At 48.3% G+C, this 16,235-nt stretch overlaps 1 protein-coding gene and 1 non-coding gene across 3 annotated transcripts; one reads left to right on the top strand and one right to left on the bottom strand.

Annotated features, from left to right (window-relative positions):
* Positions 1-191: 191 nt before the first annotated feature.
* Positions 192-5,417, bottom strand: LOC100082000 (left-right determination factor 1). 2 transcript variants are annotated; one of them, XM_001512658.4, is made up of 4 exons: positions 4,208-5,417; positions 2,899-3,151; positions 2,415-2,654; positions 192-936 (listed from the first exon to the last, which is right to left on the bottom strand). In XM_001512658.4, the coding sequence occupies exons 1-4, from the start codon at positions 4,455-4,457 to the stop codon at positions 570-572; spliced, it is 1,110 nt and encodes a 369-aa protein (XP_001512708.1). In that variant the 5' UTR covers positions 4,458-5,417; the 3' UTR covers positions 192-569. The 2 variants fall into 2 exon arrangements, with proteins under 2 accessions (XP_001512708.1, XP_039770673.1); XM_039914739.1 differs by lacking the exon at positions 192-936 and having other exon boundaries at positions 1,927-2,654.
* A 9,423-nt stretch (positions 5,418-14,840) lies between these two features.
* Positions 14,841-14,978, top strand: LOC114805778. Its single transcript, XR_003753801.1, has one exon. It is a non-coding gene; the product is annotated as a small nucleolar RNA SNORA7 (small nucleolar RNA).
* The last annotated feature ends 1,257 nt before the right edge of the window (positions 14,979-16,235 follow it).

Here is a 16,235-nt window from a genome sequence, read left to right as displayed (position 1 = left end):
CCCGACACAGACATCTCTCATCATACCTACCAACAATTAGGACAGAGATTCCCCCCAACTCCAGTTCTCCCCGGCCTCATAAAGAAGACTTACCCAAGGCTTCATTCTTTTGACAATTTCAACTCCCTCCCCACCCCATTCACCTCTCCCAACCTAAAGGTACTCACAGGACAACAGCTGGACTATATCAATATTTTATTGCTATTAACCCTGAAGAAGGGCTGGTCAGAACACAAAAAATTCATATATGACATATCTACACCCCAACTTGAGCCCCGAATTGACACACTTGGAACTGAAGATCAGCTACCCAAGTTCAAATCAAGGATGCTACTAGGAGAGAGTGCTGACTGGCAGGGAACAATCCAAGCCCATGCCTTTCCTATTGCATTTACACATTTAAGTGCTTAGAAGAGGGGGTGGTTCCTCAGGGAAGGGTATGAGGTAGGATAAGAAAGCTCCCAACACTAGCCCTTCCAGCTCCTAAGACTCTCAGTGACTCACACCCCCTCCCACTCTCTAGGTGTTCCCTACTGAAGAAATGAGGAAGAGCAGATCAGGTCTGAGGCCTACGTGGCCAGTTGGGCCGCCTTGCCACTTGCCGCTCCGGAGACCCTGGGCCGTGAGCCACTGGAGACACATCCACACTTGAGCACATTCATGTTGTGTAACTCGACCACCTGGGCCTCGGCGTGGTTTCCGTCCTTAAGGGCGACGATCATGGGCATGGATCTGGTGTCGACAGGGATGCACTTTCGCTCAGCGGACGGCAGGGCCCGGGGCGGGGGCTGCCGACAGCTCCCCACGCAGTCGTAGAGTTGGAGGATGGGGGGCTCCAGGATCCAGGCGTGGGCCCAGGGGAGCTCCTGGAGGTTGATGTATCTCAACTGCCGGCAGCAGCGGGTGACGCCGTGGCCGCCGCAGTCATCTTGGGCCCTTGTGGGAGGCAGAGAGGCCAATCAGTCGGTCAGTCATATTTACTGAACACTTAACTTTGTGCAGCACCCCGTATTGAGCACTGGGGAGTGTACAATACAACAATAAACAGACACAGTCCCTGCCCACAACAAGCTTAGTCTAGAGGACTAGAGGTCAGGAGTTGCAGCTCAAAGGAAGCAGCTCCCTATTGCACAAAAATTTCCTCACCAGCCTAGAAACTAGCAGCCCAGCTCAGCCCTTGGATGGGGGCAGATGAGAAGTGCAATAGCAGCTGCAATTCTTCCAGAAGAACCTCTGTTCCTGAGAGGGATCGACCTTAATCAATCAATCAATTACTGAGCATTTACCATGTGCAGAGCACTGCACTGAACACTTGAGAGAGTTGCTCCAGTAGATTTGTTAGACATGATTTCTACCCTCAGGGAATTTACAGTCTAGTGGGGTAGGCAGACATTAAAATAAATTACAGATAGGGAGAAGCTTTCTTTCCAAAATTTCCTATGCCTATGTAGGCTTCAAGGCTCTCAGCCCATCTTACTTATGCTCTCTTCATCCACTGCTCCCTAAACTATTCTTTTTATTACTAGTAATAGTGGTATTTGTTAAATATTTACTACGTGTCTAGCACTGTGAGTACAATATAATCAGGTTGGATACAGTCCCTGTACCACACAGGACTCACAGTCTAAGTAGGAGGGAACTGTTGAGGAAACTGAGGCACCAAGAAGTGAAATGACTTGCCTAAGGTCACACAGCAGGCCAGCAGGCCAGTGGCAGAATCAGGATTAGAACCCAGATCCTCTGACTCCCAGGCCCATGCTTTTTCCATTAAACACATTGCCTCCCAAGTTAGCCCTCTAACCCATCTTCTCTCAACTCTCCTGCTCCCATCCCCTCACTCAAGCTGACCTCCCCACTGCTCCCCAGAACACCCTCCCCAATAAAACCTGACAGAGCACAGCCCTCTCCATATTTAAAACCCTCCAGAAAGCCCACTTCCTCCAACATGCCTTTCCCAGATCCCAAGCATTATAAACATATCAACCATCTCTAGCACTTACAGTCCTCCTCAGCACTTACCTACATTTATTCAGTTGTACATTCAGTTATTTACTTTGTAATTTTTACAACTGCTCATCTCCATTACAGTGTAAGCTCCTTGTGGGCAGGGGATGTGTCGCTTGCTTGTTTTTGTAGATCTCAAGTGCTCAGTACAGTGCATTGCATCAAGTGGATGCTCAATAATTACTGTACTCCTATTCTCACCACCCCAACCAAGCCTCACTGCAATAAGCAGGGGTTTTTTCATTTGCTTTTTGGGTCTTTTTTTAATGGTATTTGTTAAGCGCTTACTATGGGCCAGGCAAGGTACTAAGGGCTGGGAGTTCAGATTTCGATATTTGAAGCTGCAGGATTCCCTCCTCCTTCCCGCTCCTCTCCCAGCTGTGGAGGGAGTGGGCTTCCCCACTTCATACCCATATTCTGACAGGTCCAGAGTATGCAGTTCCAGCTGGGGCTCATAGTGTCTGTCGGAAGGGTCTTCGATGGCAAAGTGGATAGCCTTGACCAAATTGGAGTACTCCTTGCCCGCCCCGTCTCCCCTGATGCGTATGCCCAGCAGCATCGGATCCCCGGGCTGAGCCAGCTGCTGCCAGTATTGCACGGCATCCATCACGTCAAAGTCCAGCCAGCCTGACTCGAATATATCCAGCGGCCTAGGAGAGATGCAGGATTGATGGACCCCATGGGCGGGGACAAGGTTTGGAGTCGGGGGATCCCTGGGCCAGACCCTTCTGCTGGGGGATAGCACAACTCGAACTGAGGGTCCATCTCCATCAAACCGAGGTTCCCCTTGACCTCCCTCTGCCCAGCCACCCTCAGCCCAGACCCTTGCCCTCCCAGCAGAATCCTCTGGCCTCTGAGAGACCACCTGGGTGCACCTCCCTGGACTGTTCCTACCTGGAGTCGACCAGGAAAGTCCTGTTGGTACCATCTGCTCGGATGTGCACCCACTGGATTTCCACGCGGACGTGGGTCACCGGAGAGTAGGGCTGGAGCCGGTGGATCCGCTTGATGTCTGCCTTCCGGGGCTGCTTCTTGTAGAGCTTCAGCAAGGCTCGCTGCACCTCACTGTTGAAGGGGATCCGGCCCATCATGTCGAAGGTCAGTAGCTGAACGTTGACCTCTGTGAAGGTGACTCTGCCCACAATCTCTGGGCGACATAAGCAGAACGAAGAGTCAGGAACCCAGAGACCCACAGTCCTAGGGGCATCCACAGGGCCACTGCTCAGCTGAAACCGTTCAGGCGTGGGCACCAGTAGGCACCACTTTAACTCATTCCCCTCCCTCTGCTCCCAGGTAGGATAGTGTTAACCTAGTGAATTGAGGTCCAAGGGGAAGACCAAAAAAAAAAAAAATCCTTTGGCTAAACCTTCCTCTTACCAGAGCTGTTGAAGTCTGGTTTGAAAAAGGGTAGTGATGTCTGTTGCTAAAATGGGGAAGGGAATATGGGCAGAGGATTGAACCTCTTGTGCCGGGTCCAGGGGGGAGAAGGAGGTCTCTAGGGGAAGGTGGTGGAGAGGGGGGTTTACCATAATTTTACAGCTTTAAATTGGCCAAGTGGGAAATTTCAAAGGAGGCTGTGGAAATCTAGGAAGTCCCATTTGCTTCCTGCAGTGGAAATGTTGCACTGTCAACACTTAGCCCTCCCACCACCCCTCACCAGCCCAAACAATAATAATAATAATGATAACAATTATGGTATTTGTGAAGTGCTTACTGTGGGCCAAGCACTGGGGTAAATACAATAGTACCTGAAAACACAAAGTCCCTATCCCATGTAGGACTCACAGTCTCCTTCACAAAAGGGACGGATAACAGGTATTGAATCCCCATTCTACACATGAGGAAACAGAGGCACAGAAGTTTTTTTGTTTGTTATTTGTTTTTTATGGTATTTGTTAAGCACTTATAATGTGCCAGGCACTGTACTAAGCTCTGGATAGATACAAGGCTGTCAAGTAGAACACAGTCCCTGTCCATATGGGGCTCATAGTCTTAATCCCCATTTTACAGATGAGGTAATTGAAGCACAGAGAAGTTAAGTGACTTGCCCAAGGTCACACAGCAGACAAGTGGCAGAGCTGGGATTAGAACCCAAATCCTTCTGACTCCTAGGTCCATGCTCTTTCCATTGGCCCACACTACTTCACTCAGCCCTCCCTCCATCAGTCCAGCCTAGCCCAGGGCCCCAGTCAGGGAACGATACCTCTTATACTGGCATGACTCCTCTTCCCCCGAGATAAGGGCATCGCCCGGCTCTGCCTCAAACGTCTCAGGTAATCACTTCTCAGGGGATCGGAGATGACGAGGCTGCCCAGCTCAGCCTTGTCCAGGACAGGAGGTTCCTTGAGGCTGAGGTGTCTCAGCAAGGCCTTCTGGATCTCGTCAGCCTCGATCGCACAGGCACAGGCCAGGTATAGGATGCTCAGGGAGCAGCTGAGCCACACTGTCCCCATCTTGAAGATGCCCCTGTGCTCTCCAGGTTGTGATGACAAGGGTTTGTATCAGGACTGTCAGGACCGGCTTCTGTCCCAGCTGGCTGCTGCAATGAGAGCAATAGGGGCTGCCGGCTTGGCTTTATACAGCCAGCCCAGGAGCTGTGGGCCCCAGGGGCCAGCAGGGGAGGAGATAAGAGAGCACACCCCCTTCATTACCCCCTGGGGATAGGACAAATCAGTGTCCTGCAGGAATATACAAGGAACACAAAGGACCCATCATAGGCAATAAGGGATCAGCTTCATGGATACCTGCCCCTTCATTTCAGAACAAGTCTCTATAAATAGACACCAACTGGCCAATTCTTCTCCTCTAGGCTCCTCGCAGATTAGGAGTACGCAACCAGAGGATATTGCAAGGGATATCACTGAGTCTTCTGGGATCCTCAGAGCCCATACCCCTTGCTCTGGGTCCAAAAGTTGCAGTGTGAATCCCATAACAAATGTACTTATTACAGAGCCGGACAGGGGACTGGGAGCTCCTAGGTTCCTCTGGGGATCCCTTTTCACTGATGAGGAAACTAGTCTTCTCCTGTGACTGGGGTTGGAGGGGAATCTTGGATTTGTTCCCAGGTCCCCTAATAAAAGAGATGGAAAGGGATTTCTAGACTAGCTCTTAGGCCAATTAACACCTGCCAGCAGTGATCATGGTAACCAGCCCACTTGGGAGGGCGCCCCTGGAAAGTTATGCCAGGGTCAGAAGCCCCACTTCAATATCCTCTAATGCATCCCTGGTCCACTTATACTCCCTGCCCAGGGCTGCACGGTCCTGGCCCCAAAGGCTTTATTTGACAGGCCACTGGGTCTTGAAATGGCACAGAGTGGTGTCACGACTTGGGGGCAAGGACTGGGAGGCAGGACCCCTCGAAGCTGTTGCCCAGGTGCTGCTGACCCCTCTTCTTCTGGCCCCCCTCCACCTCAGACCCAGATAGAGCAAGGAATGGTTGGCAGGATTCTGCCTGTTAAAACCTTGCAAATCCCTGGCTGTCACCCACTAAAATAAGCAAGGCAGTAGTTCCCTACTACCCCCGCCCTCAATTACCCCAAAATTACAGTGTCAAAGGGGATCGAGGGGTCACTAAGGCCATTCCCCTGCCTCAAAGCAGGATAAACCATACCTCAGGACTGAACCTTTAGGTATAGGCCTTGCTTATCCCCCTGGCTCGTTGTCAATCTGGGAATCATAAACTCCTTGAGGGCAGGGATTATATCTACCAACTCCATCATATTGTACTCTCCTAAGTGCTTAGAACAGTGCTATGCACACAGGCTCAATAAATGCCTTTGATTGACTAGTGCTGGAGAGTTTGGCTAGAAGGAAAGAAGGTGTTAGTGGCGGAGGCAATGGAAAAAGATAATGGCAGCCAGTTGGAGGATTTGATGAGAAGACTATAATTCTCAAGGGAAGGGGGCCAGAGCTAGGAAAACTTGGGATTTAAAGCAGGTTTGCTTTTCCTCCTCCTCCCCTGGTAAGACCTTTCCCATCAGTGGGGGACGGGGACCCAGGGCTCCAGAACACTGTGATTCCTTTCTTGGTGTTTCTCAGCTGCCAAATAAATGGCTCTTTTTCCCTCTTCCCTATCCCTGACCCCCCACCATCTTCCCAGTGTCTGCCTTCCCCTGAAACAGCTCTCCTCCCCATGAATAAAGGGGAACCTTCCTTCACAACTCATTAGCGGGGAAGGAGCCTCTTCGAGCAACATGTGGGCCCTGAAATGACACCAAAAGGTGCAGACTGCCAGTGTCGCCTGTAGAGGAGACTTGTCCCTGGTCCTGCAGCTGTTAACCTTTGAACAATGTCTAGGCCTCTGTTGCTCCTAAGTACTGACCAATCAGTCTGCAAAGCCACCCAGTGAGTTATTCATTTTGGATAGAGCACGATGGAAAAATTAGGGAACTTTCTTCCCACATCACAAGTTCATTCTGGGTCAGCTTGACCAGAAGCTGACACAAAGAATATTCGAGGTAGAGAGAAACAGTTGCAAGCATGCCTGTGGTCCAGGCGTGATGCTGCTGTGTACTGCATGGAATTATGTTTTTGCAACTTTGCAGTGCTTAATACAGTAAACTAGCAATGAGTGGCAAAGGAGTGAAGTTTTTCTGCTAGTGGTGGACATAGCAAAAATGCAGGAATGTTTCAAAAAATGGCAGTCCTGGTGGTGACTTTGAACCCTCCACCCCTTAACTCATGAACTCTCGTGGAATCATGGGGATGGAATTATGGAATCAGGTTACTACGATCTGATTTTCTCATGATATAAAGTTCTTCCAGAACACACATCCCACATTACAGGAACTCCCTATACAATCCCGGCAGCTCAGCATTGAATGGAGAGGCATTTTGAGGTAACCCTTATCCCCCCACCCCTGCCTGCAAAACTGCACCTTGCCTGCCTCTGGTGCTCATACAGAGTAAATAATCCCAAGTGGCTATGGGGGACATGTCAGGGTTCCTGGTTTGTACTTGCTTGACACCTTGCAGGCGGGGATTGTGTTCACCAACTCTATTGTACTCTCCCAAGTGTTTTGTATAGTGCTGTGCACACAGTAAGTGCTCAATAAGTACGACTGATTGGTTGCTTGCAAGAAGTAGTGTGACCTAGTGGAAAGAGCATGGGCCTAGGAGTCAGAAGACCTGGGTTCTTATCCTAACTCTGCCAACTGCTTGGGCAAGTCACTTAACTTCACCTTACCTCCATTTTCTCAACTGTAAAAACAGAATTAAATCCCTGTTCTCCCTCCTACTTAGGCTATGAGCTCCTTACAGAACAGGGCCTGTGTCCAACCTAATTAGCTTGTACATTCCCCAGTACTTAGAGCAGTGTTTGACACATAGTAAGTACTTAACAAATACCATTAAAAAAAAAAAGAGGGTTGATTGATTCACAGTCAAGCCAAGTCTCCCGAGTACTGTCTTGGTCCAAAAGTCTGTCTGCTAAGAGTCTTTGGAATGGCTTCCCGCCTAGGCGACAGTGTGCAAAGACAATGGACTCTTCTTTTTTTTGTATGGTATTTGTTAGGCGCTTACTATATGCCAGACACTGTACTAAGCACTGGGAAAAATACAAGCTAGTCAGGTTGAACACAGTCCATGTCCCATATGGGGCTCACAGTCTTAAACCCCATTTTACAGATGAGGTAATTGAGGCACAGAGAAGTTAAGTGACTTGCCCAAGGTCACACAGCAGACAAGTGGTGGAGCCAGGATTAGAACATAGGGCCTTCTGACTCCCAGTCCTGTGCTCACCCTCTATTCACTAGGTCACGCTTTTTCCCCTCCCACGGGGTTGGAAATGCTGGTCAATCAGTATTTTTTTAACTAAACGAAAATATTCCCTAATGACGGTGAAATGTAAAGCAACATGCCCTGTCAGCCTACTGTTTGAGACTGTCCAGTTCTTCCAGAACAGTGTCATCTGAAAGGGATGGAAATGGGCCCAATGGCATTGGTTGGTGGAGTTTCTTGCCCTCTGGAAGGTTACCAGGGCAAGACAGGGCAGGGCCAGGGAAGAGTGCCTGAGGGAGAAGGGAGTGCACACTTGGACTTTTCATTCATAGTACTCATTGCCAAAAACAAATGTTCACTGAAAGTCTCCTGGGTGTAAGGGACGACCCAGAAAGTCATGGAGGAAGAAACTGCGGTCACTGCCCCAAGGGAGGGTAAAAATCTAAGGGTCTCAGAAACCTAGAACCAGGAAAAGAAGGAAGGCTCGGGCTGCGAGGGGGGTGTCGGGGAAGGCTGATGGAGGTGTTTGCCAACAATATGGACCCAGCAGGGTGAGAAACTCACCCCTATCCTCCTCTCGGTTCGGGTCTGAGGCTCCATGATGGGGGGAGCAGTAAAAATTGTATTTATGAGGCCCTTCCTTACTCTCTGCAGTGTACTGTTCTAAGCATGGGGAAAGTACAGAGGAGAGATTTCTGCAAGGGTGATGAGTGTTTGCATCACTGGGGACTGGACAGCCAGGCAGGTTAAAGTCCTTCTTCCCACCAGAGATTGGGGGGTGGGAAGAAGAGAGACGGAGACAGAGAGAGACAGAATATGAATGAATGCATCTGCGTGATGGTGTGTATCTGGAGATAGAGGAGCCATTCTCCCCTGGGGGAAAGCAATGACCAGCCAGGCCTAAGGCCAGGCCCCTTCCCCGAATGTGGATTGGGGCAGATTTATGGGCTTTGCTAGGGAAATAAAGCTATTGAGCAAACAGACAGTGGCGAGTCAGTTGCTGAGGGAAGAAGAAAGGGGATGTGGATTGCATGACTTTTCAATGGGGCTGATCATCCTGGCTCAAACCACTACCCTCTTTGTCATGTAAATGAGGGGAATCAGATTCCTGCCCAGCTCCCTGTGGGCTCTGTGTATTGGAGCTCTGGGACCCAGAGGAGAAGGGATAGAGAGGAACTGCAGCTGAGTGAAAAAAAGATGGACCCAAGCTCACCTGTTAACTGTACCCCTTCTCCACCCCACTCCCTCCCATCCCTCACTCCTATCGTTCCACCATTCTAGAACTCCCTCTGTATTAAAAACCCACCAGACCACAGCTCTTCTGAAGCTTCAAAACCTTCCTAAGAGCCCATCTCCTCCAGGAGGCCTATCCCAATTAATTCCCATCTCCCTAAGTAATATCAACCCAATAGCCATTCATAACACTTAAGTACTGTATGCCTATCCTCAACCTTTATTTACATATGCATGTTTTATTTGCATATTTAATCATTCATCTACTTCATCTTGTTGTAGCTATGTTACTTCCTGCTATAGCCTTGTTCTTCCTCCTGCTTTTTCTATGTGAAAGTCATCTTTGAATGACTCCCTGATTAGATTTCAAGCTCACTGAGGGCAGAGAATATGCATTTTGCTTCTGTGGTACTCCTCCAAATGTCTACTACCGTGCTTATTACTCAGAAGGTGCTCAATAAATATAATTGGCTGACTGATTGAATGGGCCCACGTTTTACTGGAGGGTGGAGGGATGTTTGGGCAACCCAGGCCCAGAGTCAAAACTCCTTTGGTGCTGGTCTCTGATATTAACTCAGAAGTAAACCTTTTTTGTGGAGAATAAACCTAGGGAAAATTGTAGTGCAAATTAAGGGGAATCAGAATTCATTTTCCAATGAATAGCATCCCTTTAGCTAACTCTGAAGCACTTGGGCACTTACCCCTCAGGTTGAAAGCTCTTTGAGGGCAGGTATCCTATCTACCAGCTCTATCGTAATATATTCTTCCAAGTGCTAAGTACAATGCTGTGAACACAGTAAGCACTCAGTAAATTTTATTAATTGATTGATTTACACCCTCCTTGGCCCTCATGTATATACGTCTGTTAAATTTATTTTTGTTGACCACTCTATTTGTTAACATTTTAATGTTTGTCTCCTTGATTAAAGTGTGAGCTCCTTGCTGGCAGGAAATGTGTCATTTCATTATTCTGTACTTCCCATGTACTGTATAGTGTGTTCCATACATGCTGTTACTATTACTAATAGTTAATTGCTCAGTGCATCTACTTCAACTGCAAAATAGGGTTAAAATACCTGCCTTGCCTCACTCAGAGTATGTGGGGTAGGGACTGCATCCAATCTGATTAATCAGATCAGACACAGATCCTGTCCCATGTAAGGTCCACAGTCTAGGAGGCAAGGAGAACAGATATTTTAGCCCCATTTTGCAAATGAGGAAGCTGAGGCACAGAGAAGAGAAGTGACCTGTTCAGCATTACACAGCAGGCAAGTGAAAGAGGCAGGACTAGAAACAGGGTCTCCTGACTCTCCTTCCTCTGATCTTTCCACTATATCACCGCTGGTCCTCAATCACCCAAGAATTCACTTAGCCCTTAGGTATCTGTCTCTGCACAGCTTTAGTTGTTTTATAGGGATCTGGCCTCTGGATTTTATGAGCATTTGTTTCCTGTTGGGCTGTATGCTCAAGGCCCAAAGCCACAACTTGTCCTTTCTTGGAAACTCTCCACAGCGATCAGGGAAGATAGTGAGCATATAGTTCAGTTGGATTGGTGAGTGTCCCCTGTTTATTATATTTGTTAAGCCCTTACTCTGTCCCAAGCATTGACTGTACTATGTGCAGGCATAAGTACAGTTTAATCAGGTCAGACACAATCCCTGACCCACATGGGGCTCGTAGTCTAAATAAGAGGGAGTACAGGGATTCAATCCCCATTTTACAGTTGAAGAAACTGAAGCCTAGAGAAGTTAAGTAGCATGCCCAAGGTCACACAGCAGACAAGTGATGGAGTCAGAATTAGAACCCAGGACCTCTGACTATTAGACCCAGGTTTTTCCAGAACCCAGCTCCAAGCTCCTGCTGGCTGCCTCCCACAACTCAGTCCTAACCTGTGGTCCCCATTGTGTTCCTTCCACCTTGTCTTCTGGTAGGGGTCTTCCAGATGGGAAACTGAAGCACTTGGAGGGAAAGGTCCTGGGCCAAATTCTTAGCTGAAGCGAGGCCAGCTGGTCAGCAGTGATGCAGAGGGTAGAATCCCAGACTTCCAAGAGCCCAGACCACAATACCACCCGGGTCTGAAATTTGGACCTTGGCTCCTCAACTGGGAATATGGATTGGAGAGAGAGCTCCACTCACCAAGGAGTGCCCTGGCCTGTAAGGGTAAAATGAAGGACGAGCCACTGCTCCCCAGACCTCTGCCTCATCTGCCTCCTCACCCAGCAGGCCTAGCTGCCTGAAATGTGGATCCCCAGGACAAGCAGTCTTTCCCATAAAAAGAGGAAGCTGAAGAGCCAGGAACAACAATCTACACAATTTTCCCTGTGGGCCACCGCTTCTCCCTGTCCCCTAGGGTTGAGGTCTGAGGCCTCCAGAGGGGTGTCTTAGGCACATTGAAAATGTGGAGATGCAGCATGGCTTAGTGATAAGAGCATGGGTTTGGGAGTCAGAGGGCATGGGTTTTAATCCCGATTTCCCCGCTTATCTGCTGTGTGACCTTGAGCAAGCCACAACTTCTCTGTGAGCTCCATGCGGGACAACCTGATTACCTCGTATCTATCCCAGTGCTTAGAACCGTGCTGGGCATGTAGTAAGCACTTAAATACCATAATTATTATTCTAGGTCTCAGTTCTAGAAAACAGGGAGATTAAGCCCCAGAGAACCCAAACGGTTGGCCTTTATGGGTAAATCCATAGTGGGGCTTTGGACTCTGAGATTTTTCCCTGGGCCTCTAATTCCTTTTTGTTCTTAGTTTCTCCTCCCTTCCATTCCCCCTACTATACCCTTTTCCCCTTCTTCACTCCAAATCACCCCAGCCCCAACTCCTCCCCATCCAGTTCCTAGTCCCCATCCCAACCCCTCCCTCTAAACTTATCCATGTCTCCTAGCCCTAGTTTTTTTGGGAAACACTGAACTGGGGCTTGGGGCACCCAGGTTTTGTGGATCCCAGCTCTAATGGAATCTTTATTGCACCCAAGTGGTTTATCCAGAGGAGACTGAGAGGTCAAAGAAAGAGTTGTCCTTCAGCCATTTACACATCTTTCCCATCCCTCCTTCCAAATATTTGCCCAGGGCCTATATGTCCCAGACAGAGTCAGAACCAGGGCATGGGAGACATTATGACTTGACACAGGCCATTAAGGCCTGACAAAGAGCATTATGGCTTGGCTCTCTGATGTCATCATCAATCCTGCAGTCTGAGAGAATGACAAAGAAGGGCAAGACAAGATCCAAATAAACAGGCTGTTCAGCTCCTCTGGGTGCGGATTGCAGGATTGCATTTGTTCACCTTCTCCAGTCTGGTATTCCTTTCTCATGCAGTCTAAGGGACTGCTGGCCAGACTCTAGTCAACAGGGTCCTCAGCACACACACCCCCACCTGTAGCTTGAGGGGGCAGGGGTGGTATCTGAGGTGGCAAGACTGTGCCTAAAGGAACTACTATCCCAGCCAGACTGTGCCATCCTGTTTCTGGTAATGGGCGGCCCTTGGGCCTTCCTTCCGGGAGGAGGAGAATTTGATCCCTGCCCCCTCAAGCTACAGTTTAGTACAGTGCTCTGCATACAGTAAGTGCTTAATAAAACCCAATGCTACTATAACCAAGCAGCGTGGGCTTGGAGTCAGAGGTCATGGGTTCGATTCCCGGCTCTGCCACTTGTCAGCTGTGTGACTGTGGGCAAGTCACTTAACTTCTCGGTGCCTCAGTTACCTCATCTGTAAAATGGGGATTAACTGTGAGCCTCATGTGGGACAACCTGATTACCCTGTATCTACCCCAGCGCTTAAAACAGTGCTCTGCACATAGTAAGCGCTTAACAAATACCAACATTATTATTATTATTACTTCTACTACTAGTGGAGAAAGAGAGAGTCAAAAACATCCATTTCTCTCCTTTCCCCAATCCTGGCAAATCCTCAAAATTCCCATCTCCCCCTTTCTATTCTTTCTGACATTACAGAAGACAGAATCTCATAATCAATAGTATTTATTAAATGCTTATGGCGTGCAGAACACTATACTAAGAACTTGGGGAATACAATACAACAGGATTGATAAAAATGTTCCCTGCCCAAAACAAGCTTACAGTCTAGAGGATAAGTGGTCCATCCAGCCTGGACTCCTGTGCAACACCACCACACACTAAGAAGGATTGTGGGATGGTTATCCTCCTTGCAGAATAATCATCATATTTATTAAGCACTTACTATGTGCCAAGCACTATACTGAGCACTGAAGTAGATACAAAAGAATTAGGTTGAACACAGTCCCATCCCACATGGGGTTCACTGTCAAAGTAGGAGGGAGCAGGATTTAATTCCCATTTTACAGATGAGGAAACTGAGGCACAAAGAAGTTCAGTGACTTGCCCAAGGTCATAGAGCAGGCAAGTGGCAGAGGCAGGATTAGAACCCAGGGCCTCTGGCTTGCAGGACCATTTTCTTTTCACTAGGCCAATGCTGCTTACATCTATTTTACTGGTTAAAAATTCTCTAAAACCTAATCAATCACTGTACCAATTACTTAGGAGAGTACAAAAGAGTTAGTAGAAATAATCCCTACCCTCAAGGAGCTTTCAGTCTAGCAGCAGGGGCAGACATTAAATACATCTCTAAGCTTCCCATCTTGGTAATTAGACACATGCAGTGTCTCAGAGCCTGGAGAGGAGGAGCCTGAAGAAGCCCTGACTAGAGGTCCTTCCTTCTAATTACTCTACTATTTCCCCAATCCCTAAACTATTTTTATGTCTGTCTCCCCCTATAGAGTGGAAACTCCTTGTGGGCAGGGATCACGTTTACCAAATCAGTTGTAATGTGCTTTTCCCAAACAACTCTGCACACAGTAAGCACTCAGTAAATACCATTTTTAGGGTGCTTATTCAGTTCTAACTATGCACCAGGCACTGTACTAAGCATTGGAATTCATACAAGCTAATCAAAACTGATCCAGTCCCTGCCCCACACGGGGATCAAAATTTACTGGAGCATAATCCAGCAGGGAACTCTACAGGGATGTGGGAAAATGAATCACTAAAGGAAGGGACTGAACCCTTCTGGGTCTTTGGGGTCCAGTTCCCGGGTTGGCTGTCTTGGGGTGGGTTTCTGCTTCTGAGACAATAGCCCATCTTGCTGCAGCTGTTCAGCATCTCCTTATAATCACAAAGGGGATGTTCAGTACAACAGAGCTGCTGTTTGTTAGATTTCGTGCTGGGGGTGGGCGGGAAGGAATGTCAAGCCGCAGGACAAAGGGTTAACGTCGGTAATTTCCAGGAGATCCCCAGCCGCGATGAGGAGATAAAAAAGAATTAGAGGATGGGTTGAGCTCAGGCTTTTGCAAAGACAGAAATAATGGGAGCGTGATACCCTGCTAAGCTCCAAATTTCTCTGTCCCCAGTCAAGGCCCCAAGGGCTGGAGGGCTAGAGGAAGACAGGCAGTCGCTCCGATATTATTTGTGGTTGAGTTGACAGCCCTGCCCAGACTTCACAGCCAGCCAGAGGGAACGAGAAGTAATCCCTGGGGGGCTAGCACAAGGACCCCCCCCGGGCAACTGAAATGTGTGCAGTAGCCAAAATGTCCGTAAAAGCTTCTTCTGCCTCCCACCCTAGGGCCTGGCCACCTACTCATCCATTTTTATTTTCTCCTCTTCTGTGAATAAATGCTTTTTTGTCTGTCTCCTCCCCTAGAGAATTAACTACTTGAGGGCAGGGGTTCAATTCTATTGTACTGTCCTAAGGCCTTAGTACAGTGCTCTGCACAGGGTAGGTGTTCAGGTGTGCCTCAGTTTCCTCATTTGTAAAATGGGTATTAAATTATACTCCCTCCTATGAGCCCCATGTGGGATAGAGACTGTGCTTAACCAAGATGATTATCTTGTATCTACTCCAGTACTTCACCTCCCAGGATCACACCTGGAGAGTTTCCAGTACTCTATCGGTCTCGGCTATGGGTGGGAGAGTCAAGCAGAGGCATACCCATTCCATTCCTAGCTTGGGCAGTGGCTAATGAGTGGAAGGCAATCTGCTACGAGTCAAAACTCACCTGTGTTGGGCAGCAGCAGCAGCAGCATGGGAGAGAGTCGAAGGCATGGAAAAAGGCAATGGTAAACCACTTCTATTTATTTACCAAGAAAACTCTAAAGATGCATTACTAGAACAATTGCAGATGGGGAGTGGGGCATTCTGGGAGAGATGTTCGGAGCTTAGCATATAGCGAGTGCTTAAGAACCATAATTACTAATATTCTGCCTTGCTCTTTGTGGTCTTGGAGTGGTCCCACCCACTCTGCGCCTCAGTTTCTCCACCATCTCCTGAGATCCTTGAAGAGGAAGGGCAATTACCCTGCAGATGTACAACCCGGGGAAGACTCAGGTTCCCAGAGTCCTCCCTCTATCTCTTCCATCCCTCACTATATTGATCGTAAACTCCTTGAGGGCAGGGATCCACATCTACCAACTCTACTGTACTCTCCTGAATGCTTAGTACGTGCTTCATACAAAGTAAACATTTGATAAATACCACTGATGGACTGATTCCCCCTTCCCACACCAACCTCACCTACAATTTTGCCCAGACATTTTCCCCATAAGTTCAGAGCTGACTTTTATTCCCAGGTGTCCAGTCAGAGCTTCCCAAACCATCGTAGGCGGCCAGTTTTCCCATAATGCCCTAAAAGGGGCCAAGATAGGGATCCCACTTCCAATTGTGCTATCCAGGCTATCGGGTTATCTTTCCTGGGACAAATGGGAACTTCTTTCCAAGGCCTATCATTTCCCTGGACTATCAAACTGTCCCCTCTTATAGTCCACTCCATACTTCCCCCTGGTCAGTGGGAGTAAGGAGGAATGTACAAAACAGCCGTTGGTGGGGCCATGCCATCAGCGGTGAAGTCTGAGGTATCATGTGGTAGACAGGTTTAGCAGGAGTCTTGAAAGTAGCTGGCCTGCATGGGCAATGAAGACCATGGTGGTTACTGCTTGGGAGTCGTGTGGCGAAATACAAAGAGCTCGGATTGCGAGTAAGGAGATGTGGATTGTAGTCTCAGCTCTACCCTTAGCTGGCTATGACCCTGAGCAAGTCATTTAACCGCTTTGGTTTCACTTTTCTCTTTGTAAAAACTCGGTAAACGCTACTACTACTGTTATTGAAAAGAAATACGTAGGAGAAGACTGTAGATTATAAACTCCTTGCAGGCAATTTTTGTGTCTACTAATTCTGTTGTATTGTACTCTCCCAAGTTGTTATAGTTCAGTGCTCTGCAAACAGTAAATACCACTGACAGATTGATGA

The sequence above is a fragment of the Ornithorhynchus anatinus genome, chromosome 19, assembly GCF_004115215.2.
Source record: "Ornithorhynchus anatinus isolate Pmale09 chromosome 19, mOrnAna1.pri.v4, whole genome shotgun sequence".
Lineage (NCBI taxonomy): Eukaryota > Metazoa > Chordata > Mammalia > Monotremata > Ornithorhynchidae > Ornithorhynchus > Ornithorhynchus anatinus.
This window is presented reverse-complemented; position numbering and strand designations above follow the sequence as displayed.

Excerpts from the sequence above, each read along its gene's own strand:
- LOC100082000 (XM_039914739.1), bottom strand. The coding sequence starts at position 4,457 with ATGGGGACAGTGTGGCTCAGCTGCTCCCTGAGCATCCTATACCTGGCC. Across the intron at positions 3,152-4,207 it reads GAGTCATGCCAGTATAAGAG|AGATTGTGGGCAGAGTCACC; the intron begins GTATCGTTCCCT and ends TATGTCGCCCAG. Across the intron at positions 2,655-2,898 it reads ACTTTCCTGGTCGACTCCAG|GCCGCTGGATATATTCGAGT; the intron begins GTAGGAACAGTC and ends CATCTCTCCTAG.